General features: G+C 66.9%; 1 protein-coding gene across 1 annotated transcript in view; it reads right to left on the reverse strand.

The window, feature by feature from the left end:
- Window positions 1-2,338: 2,338 nt before the first annotated feature.
- Window positions 2,339-13,787, reverse strand: part of DCHS1 (dachsous cadherin-related 1) — a gene marked incomplete at both ends in the record, with an annotated part of 48,546 nt that continues 37,097 nt past the window's right edge. The window contains 9 exons of the mRNA XM_080358188.1: window positions 2,339-4,953; window positions 5,211-5,349; window positions 6,168-6,454; window positions 6,930-7,060; window positions 9,210-9,364; window positions 9,543-9,754; window positions 11,251-11,364; window positions 11,810-12,673; window positions 13,222-13,431. Coding sequence (XP_080214314.1) covers window positions 2,339-4,953; window positions 5,211-5,349; window positions 6,168-6,454; window positions 6,930-7,060; window positions 9,210-9,364; window positions 9,543-9,754; window positions 11,251-11,364; window positions 11,810-12,673; window positions 13,222-13,431 — 4,727 coding nt within the window. The remainder of the gene's footprint in view (window positions 4,954-5,210; window positions 5,350-6,167; window positions 6,455-6,929; window positions 7,061-9,209; window positions 9,365-9,542; window positions 9,755-11,250; window positions 11,365-11,809; window positions 12,674-13,221; window positions 13,432-13,787) is intronic.

The raw sequence follows: 13,787 nt of genomic DNA on the forward strand, positions 1-13,787 counted from the left end.
ACCGGCCACAGCGACCGCGCGCCCGGGGCTGCAGCGGCCGGCCCGGGACGGCACCCCCAGGGCCACACGGCGCCCGCCGGCTCCACCGGGAGCAGCCCCGGGCTGTGCGGCTGTCCCCAGCAGGAGTGTGACACCGGCGGTGCGGCAGTGATGGGGACCAGCCCCATTGAAGCGTGGCTCTGCCCCATGTTCACAAGGCGGCATGAAGGAGGGGTGCAGAGCAGCCCCTGCACAGAGGGCTGGGCCAGGGCTGGGGGTTCTGGCACCTGCCCCCATCATGTTGGAAGTGTCCTTGGCGGTCCCCGCTGTCCTGGTGAGCGTGCCACACTGCGGGGCCCTGCAGGAGGCCAGCCGCCCAGCTCCTCAGCCTGTGGCTGTAAGGTAATGTGCTGGCTGCCCCCGTGCAGCTTTAGGCCACGTGGCTTTTTGGGGTAGCACGCCCCCTGCTCCCCGCAGCTGCAGGCGGGCGCCCCGGCCACGCAGGTGGAGCGGGACAGGGTCACTGGCTTGTGCTGCTGAGCGGCGACTTGGCCGCCTGTCCCGGGCCAGGCTGCGCCGGGTCAGCTCTGCTGCCGCTGCCACTGCTGCTGCCGCTCCCGCTGCCGCTGCCGCTGCTGCTCCCACTGCCACTGCTGCTCCCGCTGCCGCTGCCGCGCCGCACAGCCCCCGGCCCACCCGTGCCTGACCCTGGAGCGGCTCCCGCGGGAGAGCGGCTCCCGCGCTAGGTGGGGCACCCGTCCCCCAGCGCAGGCTCCGAGGAGCGGGGCCCAGCAGCTCTGCGAGGGACATCCCTTCAGAGGGTCCCGTGCGGAGGTGCCGGGTGCAAGGGCTCGAGAGACCCAGAGGATGCGCTGCCCCCGCCAGCCATGGAGAGTCGAGCAGAGCGCGGGCGCTGCCTTCTCCCCCCTCTCACCCTGGCCTGGGGTGGGCGTCCCCTGGCCCTCAGGAAGCAGGTTCAGCCATCCCCATCCCCATCCCCATCCCCATCCCCATCCCTATCCCCATCCCCATCCCCATCCCCATCCCCGCAGGCAGTGTGGGACGCCCGCCAGGCTGCCGGGGCTGTGCCTGCGGAGCTGGCGGGGATGGCGCTGCGTGCTGCCGCACCGGCTGCTGCGGCACGGGGCTGCAGGATGCCGCGGCAGGGCACAGGGCTGCAAGATGCCGCGGCAGGGCACGGCTCTGCAGGATGCCGCGGCAGGGCACGGCTCTGCAGGTTGCTGTGTCAGGGCACGGCTCTGCAGGATGCCATGGCAGGGCACAGCTCTGCAGGATGCTGCGGCAGGGCACGGGGCTGCAGGATGCCATGGCAGGGCACGGCTCTGCAGGATGCTGTGCCAGGGCACGGCTCTGCAGGATGCCATGGCAGGGCACGGCTCTGCAGGATGCCGCGGCAGGGCACAGCTCTGCAGGATGCTGCGGCAGGGCACGGGGCTGCAGGATGCCGCAGCAGGGCACGGCTCTGCAGGATGCTGTGTCAGGGCACGGCTCTGCAGGATGCCATGGCAGGGCACGGCTCTGCAGGATGCCATGGCAGGGCACGGGGCTGCAGGATGCCACGGCAGGGCACGGGGCTGCAGGATGCCGCGGCAGGGCACGGCTCTGCAGGATGCTGTGTCAGGGCACGGCTCTGCAGGATGCCGCGGCAGGGCACGGCTCTGCAGGATGCCACGGCAGGGCACGGCTCTGCAGGATGCCGCGGCAGGGCACGGCTCTGCAGGATGCCGTGGCAGGGCGCGGGGCTGCAGGATGCCGCGGCAGGGCACGGCTCTGCAGGACGCCGCGGCAGGGCACGGCTCTGCAGGATGCCGTGGCAGGGCACGGGGCTGCAGGATGCCATGGCAGGGCACGGCTCTGCAGGATGCCATGGCAGGGCACGGGGCTGCAGGATGCCATGGCAGGGCACGGCTCTGCAGGATGCCGTGGCAGGGCACAGCTCTGCAGGATGCCATGGCAGGGCACGGGGCTGCCGGCTGCCGAGCCCCGGCCCAGCAGGGCAGGAGCACCCGCCGGGTCCCGGCCTCCCTCCAAGCGGAGAGCACCATGAAGCACTGTCCTGCCAGGCACTGATCTGAGACACCACGAACAGTACAAGGACCACGGCCCGCGGTGCTGGCACAAGGACCAGCGGTCCACTGGGCATCAACCCCAGCGCTGAATCTGCCAGACTGCAGTGACGGGAGGCAGCAGCCCCAGAGGACACAGAACTCAGCCCAAGGGGCCCCGGGCCAGGCAGGGTGCTGGGAGCAGGATGAGCACCTCCGCAGAGCAGCCCTGGGCTTGGCCCCGCTCCTGACCCACGGCTGTGGGCCGGGGCGCGGGAGTCCACGGCCCAGGTCTAAATCCTGAGCTCGGCCTCCTCGGGGGGCTCCAGCGAGTGCTCGGCACTGATGGTGGAGGCAGAAGGCCCCTGTGAGATGCCAAAGGGCGAGACCACGGGGGAGCGGGCGGCCAGCGGGGACAGCGAGGGGGAGAAGCTGGGCGACATGGCGGAGGACGAGATGGAGCCCTCGTGGCTGATGGGCGAGCGGCGCAGGGAGGACGGGTGCGGGAAGGTCCTGCCCGCTGGCGGCTTGGGCGGCACGGACTTGGCACCCGGGTGGGCCACCGAGGTGATGAGGGGCGGGGGGTCGATGCGGGGCTTGGGTTCCGCCTTGGGCTTGGTCGGGAAGGGCTTACGCAGGGAGCTCTCATCCTTGAGGCGGGCAATCTCCGTGAAGACGCTGGCCAGCGGCTGGAACTGGGGGCACCAGTTCAGCAGGTAATCCCAGTTGTAGCTGCCACGGAGCTCCTCATCGCTGGCCACAATGGCGGTGAGCGAGCCCTCCACAGAGGGCTTGCCGTCCTCCGGGAACGCGTAGTCCTGGGGCTGGGAGGAGACGCTGAGGCCGCAGCGCACGCCGAGGAAGGCGCTGCCTCCCCCGTCCTCGCGGTACAGCTGCGGGGGCGGCCCCGGCAGCAGCAGCCCGGAGCCCTTCTTGCTCTTGAACCACTGCGCGCCCTCCAGGGCGGTCGGCTCGCAGGAGATGTCGGAGAGCTGGTCGGCGTCTTGCTGGATGCCGGAGTCGGGGCCGCGGGCGGAGATGTGCTCCTGCATGGAAGCCGTGATGCTGGCCACGCGTGGGTACTCGTTGATCATCCGGATCTCATCGTCCTCGGCGGCCTCGGCAGAGCCGCGGCCGCTGGAGTGCGAGGGGTCCAGCGAGCCGCCCCGCGTGTAGGGCCCCGCCGGCTCGCCGCCGTAGCCCGGCAGCGCCTGGTGGTAGATGTGCTCTCCCCCGGGAAGGGCCGGCTCCTCGCGGCCCAGCTTCTGCAGCGACCCGCTCTGCACGTGGCGCAGCGGCCCCTCGCCCTCCGGCTTCTCGTGGCCCCGGCGGTGCCGAGAGCGGACCAGCGCCAGCACGATGGCCACGGCGGCCAGCACCACCACCACCCCCAGCGAGGCGGCCACGGCCACCAGCAGCAGGTTGAGGTCCGGGGCCAGGCCGAAGGAGGTGTGCGTGACGTCGATGGTGACCTGCGCCGAGGCCGAGCGGGAGGCGGGCAGGGGGCTGCGTGCCTGCACCTCCAGGCTCATCTCGCGCGGCTCCCGCTTGGCGCGCCCGGCCCCCGCCTGCGGCTGGCTGTCCACGCGCAGGTAGATGGTGCCGGTGGTCTGGTTGATGGCAAAGTACGGTGAGGGCTTTGCCAGGGAGTACAGTACGACGCCGTCAGCCCCCTCGTCCTCATCTGTCGCCAGCACCCGCCCAATGCTCTGTCCTCTGCGGGCGCCCTCAGGGACCTCGAAGTTGAAGGAGGGGCTCAGGAAGATGGGATCGTATTCGTCCTCCCCTGTCACCAGCACCCGCACGGTCACCGTGGCAGAGGCGTTGCCAGCATCGGTGGCCCTGACTAAGAGCTGGAAGGCTTTGGCTCGCTCGTAGTCGAAGGTGAGTCGGGAGCGCAGCTCCCCAGAGCTGCTGTTGACAGTGAAGGCGTCCCGACCCTCTGCCACGCTGGGCTCCCCGACTGGCTGCTCCAGCACCGCGTACCGCAGCTCCCCAAAGACCCCGGTGTCCGCATCGACAGCACGCAGCGTGGTGACCAGCGTGCCAGGAGGCAGGTTCTCCCGCATGCTGGCACTCAGCACCTCCACTGGAAAGTACGGCTTGTTATCATTGACATCCTTCACCTCGATGGCTACAGGTACCAGCGCGAAGTGCCCGCCTGGCACGTCTGTGGCCTGCACCACAAGCGCGTGCAGCGCCTGTGCCTCCCGGTCCAGGGGCCGCGCCAGGCACAGAGCGCCTGTGCTCTCGTGAAGCTGGAAGAGACCGTGCTGGTCACCTGAGCTGATGGTGTAGCGAACGCGGCCGTGGGGCCCCGAGTCGGCGTCGTGGGCCACCACGCGCAGCAGCTCTGTGCCGGGGGGCGCGCTCTCGCTCACCGCCGTGCGGTACTCGGCGCGGGTGAACACGGGTGGGTTGTCGTTGACGTCCCGCACGGTGATGAGCACGGGCACCGTGGCACTGCGCTGTGGCAGGCCCCGGTCCGAGGCTGCCACCGTGAGGTTGTAGAACGGGATGGCCTCAAAGTCCAAGGGCTCCACGAGCACCAAGGCGCCCTGTGTGCGGAGGTGCCCCCCTGCCCAGGCCACGCGGCTCTCCACCTGGAAGGCGTTGCCACCGTTGCCACTGACGATGGTGTAGTCGAAGCCAGCGTTCTCCCGGGAGAGGTCGGCGTCGCCTGCCTCTAGCGTCAGCACGGTGGTTCCTGGCCGCAGGTCCTCGGGGACACTGGCGTTGTAGCGTGGCACCTGGAAGCTGGGGCTGTGGTCATTCACATCCAGAACCTGGAGCTGCACTGTGGCCCAGGATGAGAGGCTGGGAGAGCCATGGTCGCGGGCTTCCACCACCAGCTCCAGGGTGGGCTGGCTGGCGTCGAATTCCACCTGCCGGATGGTGAAGAGGGTCCCTGCAAGGGAACAAAGCCAGAGTCAGTATGGGGGCCAACGGGGAGCCGGGAAGGGTGTCGGGTTATTGGCTGGAGGAACAGGCGTCTGGGACGCTACAGTAGGAGTGCTCGATGGCCACCACCGTGTCTGCCCCACCAGCCACCCCCCAGAGCGACCTGGTGAGGGCTGAGCCTGGGCCGGCGTGGGGGCGCCTCCCCCTGCAGGCACTGCCGAGCGGCCCAGCAGATGGGCCCGCACCGCGCCCGGCGCCACGCACCGTTGCTGGGGTCGATGGCGATGTCAGGGCTGGGCACGGCCAGGTGGAAGGTGACGTCCCCATTGCTCCCCGAGTCTGGGTCGGTTGCGCTCACGGTGAGAATGGTGCTGCCTGCAGGCGTGTGCTCCGGCAGCGCCACCTGCGAGAGAAGGAAGGTCTGGTCAGCACCGGGTGCCCCACGCAGGCGCCTGTGCCCCCTTGCCTGGAGCCTGCAGGGCTGGGAGGAGGTCTGGGGCTGGCCAGGGCAGCAATAGCCAGGGTGGCCCAGCTCGGCGCTGGCCAGGTCCTTCCCACCGCTGCAACAGGGCCGCGGCTGGCACAGCGAGGGCTGTCCCACGTGGCAGCAGCTAAGCCCCGTCACTGTGACCCCAACCAGCTGCAGCACCCAGCTCCCGATTCTTTGCTCTGCTATTCTGAAGAACTCTTTAATAGCTGGTATTTTCCACACAAAAAGGTATTTACACCAATCAAAACAGCCTTTGTCTTTTTGGTGCGCCAAAGAGCACGTACAGACAGTTCCACTGGTCTGTGCTCTCGTGAGCTTGAAACCTTTCTGTGGGGTCCCAGCTTCCCGCATCTCTGCTCAGGGACGCAGCAGCAGGCGCAGGTCAGCTCTGATCCAGGGATCTGCCTGCGGGGCCCCGGACCCGGCGCTGCCAGCAGCACGCGTTGCGATGCCTCTGCCACCACTCCCGGCACCTCCCCTGTCCCCACCTATTGCAGCCCGTACCGCCGCACGCAGCCGCGCAGGCCCGCAGCTGCCCCCGCGCCGGAGCTGGCTGCAGGCTCCTGCCCGCGCCGGTGACGGCACAACTGGTGCCAGGATGTGGATGGGGGCCCGGGCGGAGGGGCCGGGATGGGCTCAGGCCCACGCCGCGGGATCTCTGTGCCTCGCCGGGCGCAGAGAGGGCGCTGCGGGGCGGCCCGCGCTGCCCGGCGCGCTGGTGCGCACGGTACCTGGTAGAAGCCCTGGCTGAAGGTGGGTGCGTTGTCGTTCACGTCCTCCACGACGATGGTGAGGTTGGCCTCGGTCTCGTGGCGGCTGTCGGAGGCGCGCAGGGTGAGGGTGTAGCGGCTGCGCTGTTCGTAGTCCAGCGGCGCCGTCAGGGCGATGCGGCCCCCGTAGCGCAGCACGCTGAAAGTGCCCGCGGCATCGCCGTCCAGTGCGAGCGTGTAGGAGAGCGCGGGGCCCGAGTCCACGTCGTTCCCGGTCAGCTGGGCTATCTGGGTGCCCAGCAGCGTGTCTGTGGAGAGGCGAGGCGTAAGCAAGCAGCCCCGTCTCCTCGGAGACCTGGCTCATGGGGTGGAAAAGCAGCTCAGTCCAGAGCCACCAGGGGCTGGGAGGCGCGGGGGGGAAGGGGCAGAGCTCGGGAGGGCAGGCGACCGCTGGCGCGGGGCCCACAGGCCGAGGACAGAGAGCAGCCGGGAGGTGTGCGCAGGCAGAGCCCCCCAGCGCGGGCAGGGCTGGGGACGAGCGGGGCGCCCAGCTGGGCGTCTCGGGGCGCAGCGGCAGCACGGGGGCTGTACGACCCCCAGCCCGTCACAGAGCCGGCAGTGCCGAACAGCTCGGGGGGCTCAGCCGGTGGGTCAGCACGAGCCAGCCCTCGGCAAGGACACCAACGGGCCCCTCTGGGGGCTCCTCGGTGACCCACAGGTGTCCATCGCGCCCTGACCCCCCCCGTCAGTGACGAGTTACCTCAGGGGCTGCGGTGCACTTACTCTCTGGGACCCGCACCTCCCAGGGAAACGGGATGGTAGGGCTGTTGTCATTGATATCCATCACCACAACAGTCAGCGTGGCAGAGCCCACGAGAGGCGGCGTCCCTCTGTCCATTGCCGTTACCACCAAACTGCGGGCAAGCAAAAGGGCAACACATGGTTCACAGACATGTGGCCATATGTGCGAGGTAGCAATGCATGCATGCACAGCACCTGCAGCATGTTGGGGTCACTGCATGTGTGCACAGGGGTGGAGTGTGCACATGTGGTACGGAACTGCGCTGAGCATCTGGCGTGTGTGGGACAACGGCTGCGTGCGGGGCATCTGGCGCGCACGTGTGGGGCAGCGGATGCGTGTGCACGCGGGGTCTGGCGGGGCAGACGGACGCACATCCGAGGCGCCTGCTCGGAGGGCACTAGGCCTGTGTCCAGCACCTGGAACGTATGAGCCAGCAGCGGATGTGGGCACGGGAGTTTGGAGCACGTGGTGGGCAGCGGATTCACACACGGCCCTGGCACACTCGGAGGCTTTTGCAAGGGAGCGTGGCGGGTGCGCCCATAGCATCTCCAGCCCGTGCAGAGGGCAGGTGTCTGGAACGCGTGGGGGGACAATGCAGGCAGAACACACTGCGAGGTGCAGGGAGCAGACATCTGGAGCATATCTGGGTGCTGGGGAATGCGTGGAGCCTCTTCAAGGAATGGCGGTGGGAATGCGAACGGAATGAGTGCCCAGGCGTGCCCGTGCCTGGAAGAGGGAGACGCAGCCAACGGAGCACGGGCGCTGAGCAGAGAACACAGCCTGGGGGGGCAGAAGCCATTCCTTGCATCTGAACCATGCACGTGTAGAGGGGCAGGGAAAGACCGAAATTCATTGTGTGTAGTGTTTGCTGTCACTGACGCCTCTAGCCAGCGCTTTCCCCAGCGCTCAGCACCGGGTCCTGTCCTGTTCAGCCTGTTCATCAATGACCTCAATGCAGGGACCGAGTGCACCCTCAGCCAGTTTGCTGGTGACAGCAAACCGGGAGGAAGGGCTGACACAGCAGAGGCTGTGCTGCCATCCAGCCAGACCTGGACAGGCTGCAGCCCTGGGCACACAAGACCCTGCTGAGGTTTCACCAGGCCGGTGCGGGGTCCTTTACCCGGGCAGGAACGGCCCCCGGCCCCGGCACAGGTTGGGTGACCTGCTGGAAAGCGGCTCTGTGGAGAAAGACCTGGGAGTCCTGGGGACGGCAGGGTGACCGTGAGCCAGCACTGTGCCCTGTGCCCAAGAGGCCAAGGGGACCGGGGGTGTGTGAGGAAGAGTGTGGGCAGCAGGTCAGGGAGGTTGTTCCTCCCGCTCTGCTCGGCCCTGGGACGCCCCATCTGCACAACTGGGGCCAGTTTGGGCTCCCCAGTCCAAGAAGGACAAGGAACCACTGGAGAGAGTCCAGGGAGGGACACGGAGATGCTGAGGGGTCCGGAGCATCTTTGTGCCAAGGAAAGGCTGAGAGAGCTGGGGCTGCTGAGTGGAGAAGCTGAGAGGGATCTAATAAATGCTGATAAATATGTCCAGGGCAGGTGCCCACAATAGAATGAGGGGCAACGGGCACACGCTGAAGCACAGGAGGTTCCATCTGAACATGAGCAGAAACCTCTTTGCTGGGAGGTGTCAGAGCCTGGCCCAGGCTGCCCAGGGGGCTGTGGAGTCTCCTTCTCTGCAGACATTCCAACCCGCCTGGACACCTTCCTGTGTAACCTCATCTGGGTGTTCCTGCTCCATGGGGGGATTGCACTGGATGAGCTTTCCAGGGCCCTTCAACCCCTGACATCCCGTGACTCTGGGATTCGGTGATGCCCGGGGTGTGTGCTCACGGTGAGGGGCCCACAGGACCTGAGCTGAACGCAGGAGGGCTTGCAGGGGGTTCAGGGCAGCGTACAGCACCTGGAGCACGTGTGCAGGGCAGCAGGGTGCCATGTGTGGGAGTGGGAAGGGACTGAGCATATGTGGTCTGGATTAGGCAGGCAGGAAAGGGCATGGATGCAGCCACTGAAGAGTCCATTCCCCCTCTCACGACCTTCTCAGCTTTGCACAGACCGGGCTGAACAGAGCTCTGGCTCATCTCATGGCCACCTGTCATGCCTTCAATACCATTTGCTCCCCATGGTAACACTAAGCCTAAGTTCCTCTCACAGAGAGGGCTGAGACAGCTTTGGGTGGCAGCAAGCAGAGCATCCCCTGCAGCCCTGGGGACGCGGCTCTGCAGCCGTGCCCATCACAGCCGCGGCACCGGCTGCACTCACCGCGTCTGGGACCAGATCTCCCTGTCCAGGATGGCAGCAGTCGTGATCGTGCCAGTCTGAGGGTCGATGTGGAACAATCCTGTCATTGGCAGGGACTGGTTGATGGCGTATGTTACCTGTCCATTTGCTCCCTGGTCCAGGTCATCTGCTAGGACCTGCAAAGCCACGGGAGACATTCAGCAGGGCAGTTGTGGAGCCGTGCAAAGCACAGCCCTCCAAGGCCGGGCCTCTCCGTAGGCGCCAGCCCCGGGCCCGTGGCACAGCCCGCAGCGCCTCGTCCGGCAGGGGGGCAGGGCAGGGTCCGCGTCGTCCCTGCCTGTGCCCTGGCGATACCTGGATGACTGGCGAGTCATAGCTCTGCGACTCCCAGATGAACGCCACATAGTTCTGCAGCTGGAAGCGTGGCAAGTTGTCATTCACGTCTTGCAGGTTAAGGTTGATGGCCATAAAGCTGAAAGAAGCTGCTGTCTCCGCCTGGACCACGAGGCGCAGCCGGGGACTGGCCTCGAAATCCAGGCTGCTGGAGTCCTGAACCGAGATGGTACCTGCGAGCAGGGACACAGCGGGGGTGGAGAGGGAGTGAGCGATGCGCCAGCATCCACCCTCGTCATTGCACTCAGCCCGTCCCTCTGCTCATCCACCCATCCTCAAACAGACGGAACACACAGAGCTCTTCTGAGCCCTCTCCAAACCGACGGCCCTCTCGTCAGTCCCAGCGAGCCGCCCTGGGCGAACCCCTATGGAGACGCCGTCTGAGGTGTGGCCAGTCTGAAAAGGAGCGGCTGCATGCCGAGCCCCATGCTGCTACAGAGCCCGTCAAGCTCCAAGCCACAGCCACCCAGCTGCAGCTGCTGGTGCAGGACGAGTGCGTGCGGAGGCACCGCGGGAGCCGGCAGCAGCTCTGCCGCGCCCTGAGGACAGCATCCAGCCCACCCTCCCGAGCCGCTGCGCACCGGGGTTTCACAGTGAAGTGCTATGTCCAGCACTGCTGTGTCCAGCACCACTATGTCCAGCACCACTGTGTCCAGAACACTATGTCCAGCACTGCTGCTCTGTCCAGCACCGCTATGTCCAGCACCGCTATGTCCAGCACTGCTGCTCTGTCCAGCACCACTATGTCCAGCATCGCTATGTCCAGCACCACTGGTCTGTCCAGCACCACTGGTCTGTCCAGCACCACTATGTCCAGCACCACTATGTCCAGCACAGCTGTTCTGTCCAGCACCACTATGTCCAGCACCGCTGCTGTGTCCAGCACCACCGCTGTGTCCAGCACCGCCGCTGTGTCCAGCACCGCCGCTGCGTCCAGCACCACCACTATGTCCAGCACCGCTATGTCCAGCACCGCCGCTGCGTCCAGCACCACCACTATGTCCAGCACCGCCGCTGTGCCCAGCACCGCCGCTGCATCCAGCACCACCACTATGTCCAGCACCACCACTATGTCCAGCACCGCTGCTGTGTCCAGCACCACTATGCCCAGCACCGCCGCTGTGCCCAGCACCGCCGTGCCCAGCACGTGCTGGCCGCAGGAGCAGCCGGCCGCGGAGCGGGGGCTCCCTCAGGACGCCCGCCGGCCAGCGAGCAGCCCCGGTTTGGGGCCGCCAGGGACAGGCGTGAACCCACGGCAGAGCGGCAGTGGCAGCAGCTTCACGCGCACCAGAGGATAAAGCGTGGCCGTCCAGGTGTCTGGCGCTGAGGCCCCAACACAGGACGTGTCATCTGGCTGAACTGGCCGCCTGAGGCAGGGGCTACACCCGGGTTACCTCTCGGTGCTGGTCCTGGCCTCTGCTAAGGCCGGAACTGGGCCTGGGAGGCTCTGGGGGGAGGTCCAGTTAGGAGGGACCAAAATTGTGCTGCAAAATTCCCTAACAGCCTCTGGACAACGAGAGGTTAGTGTCCATGTCCAAACACTAGCGCTATTTAATTTATCGGTATGGAGGTGCGGACCGTGTTCCTGTGCTCTGGGGGACTCTGGGCCTCGTGGCAGCTGCACAGAGCACAGCGGGGCTCCCACCCGCTGCGTCCCTCGGTGCCGTACCTGAGCTGGGCTGGATGAGGAAAGCGTTCTTCTCGTTGCCGCTGACGATGCTGTAGGTGATGCGCCCGGAAGAGCCGCCCGTGTGCAGCGCCTGGACGCTCGCCACAGCCGTGCCTGGAGAGCAAACAGCGTGAGGGGCAGCGAGGGTCGGGGTGCTGTGGGCACACTGCAGTACCACAGGGCAGCGGTTCTGCCTGGGGACGCGAGGTCTTACGGTAACTTTGGGCTGCGAGCCAGGGTTCGTGGGGCCTGTCCACGGCCCCTCGGTGGCCCCGCTGTGATCCCCGGAGACCCCCCAGGAGCCCCTGGGCACCTGTGGCCACGTACAGGGATCAAACACCCCAAGGCAAACCCACGGGGACTGTGGCCCTGAACAGCCCGGGCACCCGGCAGGCCCCGTAGTCCCTTGGGTCTACCCGAAGCATAAAGGCGCTTCCCAAGGCCCCGCCAGCGCTCCCTGCTCTGAGGTCCCCACAGCTCTGCCAGCCCAGCACCCGCCTCCCCTCCGTCCTGCCCCGTGTCACCCCAGCGCTCTGCCGGTCGCGCTGCCCAGCTGTACCTGGGGCAGCGTTTTCTGGCAGGGCCACGTCGCTGGTGCTCCGGGGAAAGCGCAGCCCCCAGTACGGCTCCTCCTGCAGATGGATCACCACCACCCCGGTCGAGGACAGCGCGGGTTGCCCCAGGTCTGTGGCCAGGACGAAGAGCGTCCGCTGGCGCGGGCCAAGCGAGCCCAGCGGCTGCAGCAGCTGGATATCCCCTGTGTAGGAGTTGATTGCGAAGGCAGAGTTGGGGGTGGCAAGGCGATACAGGATGGAGGCATTGGCACCTGCGTCCCTGTCCTCTGCCCTCATGGTGGCCACAACCTGCTTGAGCGGCGTGTGGCGGGACAAGTTGACAGTGAGTGGGCTGTGCAGGAAGGCAGGGGCATGGTCGTTGACATCTCGCACCGTGACCGTGACACGCACAGCTGCGTTCTTGGGCTCCCATGGCGCCGAGTCCACGGCCTTGGCCAGGAAGCTGTAACTGGGGTGGCGCTCCCGGTCCAGCGCCTGGGCGCTCCTGATGCGCCCGCTCTGCGGCTCGATCTGGAACGTGCCAAGCGACTCGTTGCCGAGGTAGTAGGAGACCTGCCCGTTGGTGCCCTCGTCAGGGTCCTCGGCCACCAGCTGCAGCACCAGGGCACCAACAGGCAAGTCCTCTGGCACCTCCACCACATAGCTGGCCTGAGCAAAACTGGGTGCGTTGTCATTCAGGTCCAACACCCGCACGTTCACTGACATGGTGGCGCTGCGGGGGGGGGTCCCGTGGTCCTGCACCACCACCGTGAGGCTGTAGGAAGCAACTTGCTCCCGGTCAAGGGCGCGTGCAGTGGAGAGGACACCGGAGACTGGGTCAAGGCTGAAATCCTGCGCAGGGTCTCCATCTGGAAGAGAGGGAACAGGAAGGCAGCATGACTACAACCGGTGAAAGGAAGGAGAGGACAGCGCGGAGTCCCTCCCAGCGTGGCCTGGCAGCAGGGCAGAGCGAGCTGCTCTTACAGGCTCCGGTTGGACTGAATCTTCTTGGTCCAGCTCTGTGTGTGTGTAAGAACTGGCTGGAACAGCTGCCAGACCAGTGCTGCTGCCACAGGAGCCCCAGACAATGCATGGGGGGCACAGGGGTCTCACTTAGCAACCTGTAAATTCAACAGGTCAGAGTAGCCAAAAGAGGCAGGGAACTAGTCCAAGCTTGGGGAACCAGACAAGAGCCTGGAGAATGAAGAAGTGTAGCATGTCCAGATCTTGGGATGCTCTTTACTGGAGGCAAAGAAACTAGGCAGCTGAGAGGCAGCAGCAGCTACGTGTGGTTTGGAGCAGCAGAGAATGAAGTGGAACAGGAACTGGCACAGGTGACGGTTCCTGGAGCAACCGAGGGTGCAGAGCCGTTCCTGATCCCCCGGGAAGAGGCTCCAGCGCCCCCCGTGCGCCTCACCTGCCACGCGGTACTCCAAGCGCCCGTTCTCGCCTCCGTCGGGATCGGTGGCCCGCAGGGTGTAGAGTGCCACGCGGCTTTGGTTCTCGGGGACCTCCACGGAGCAGGACTCGCTCTCCAGGTGCGGTGCATGGTCATTCTCGTCCTCCACGGTTATCCGCACGGTTGCCCTGGCGAGGCTGGGGGGCAGGCCGCCGTCCCGCGCGTACACTGCAGGAACACGGCAAGAGAGCTGCATGCGCCCGCTGACCGGAGCTGCAGCCCAGGCTGCCACGTGCGAACGCCCAGACAAGCACAAGGGCAGCCAGGCACGGGACCACGGGCAACCCTGTGCGCCCAAACCACCCGAGAGCCCCGCGTGCCACACGAGCCCCACGAGCCACACGAGCCCCACGAGCCACACGAGCCTCACGAGCCCCACGAGCCCCACGAGCCACACGAGCCCCACATGCCACACGAGCCCCACGAGCCCCACCACCTGCCATGGCCTGCCCCCCGCAGCACTGCCAGCCCCGGCGGTGGGGAGCACCCAGCCCCTCTCCTGCTGCACCCTCGCGCACCAGCAC

The sequence above is a fragment of the Nesoenas mayeri genome (assembly GCF_963082525.1).
Source record: "Nesoenas mayeri genome assembly, chromosome: 1".
NCBI lineage: Eukaryota > Metazoa > Chordata > Aves > Columbiformes > Columbidae > Nesoenas > Nesoenas mayeri.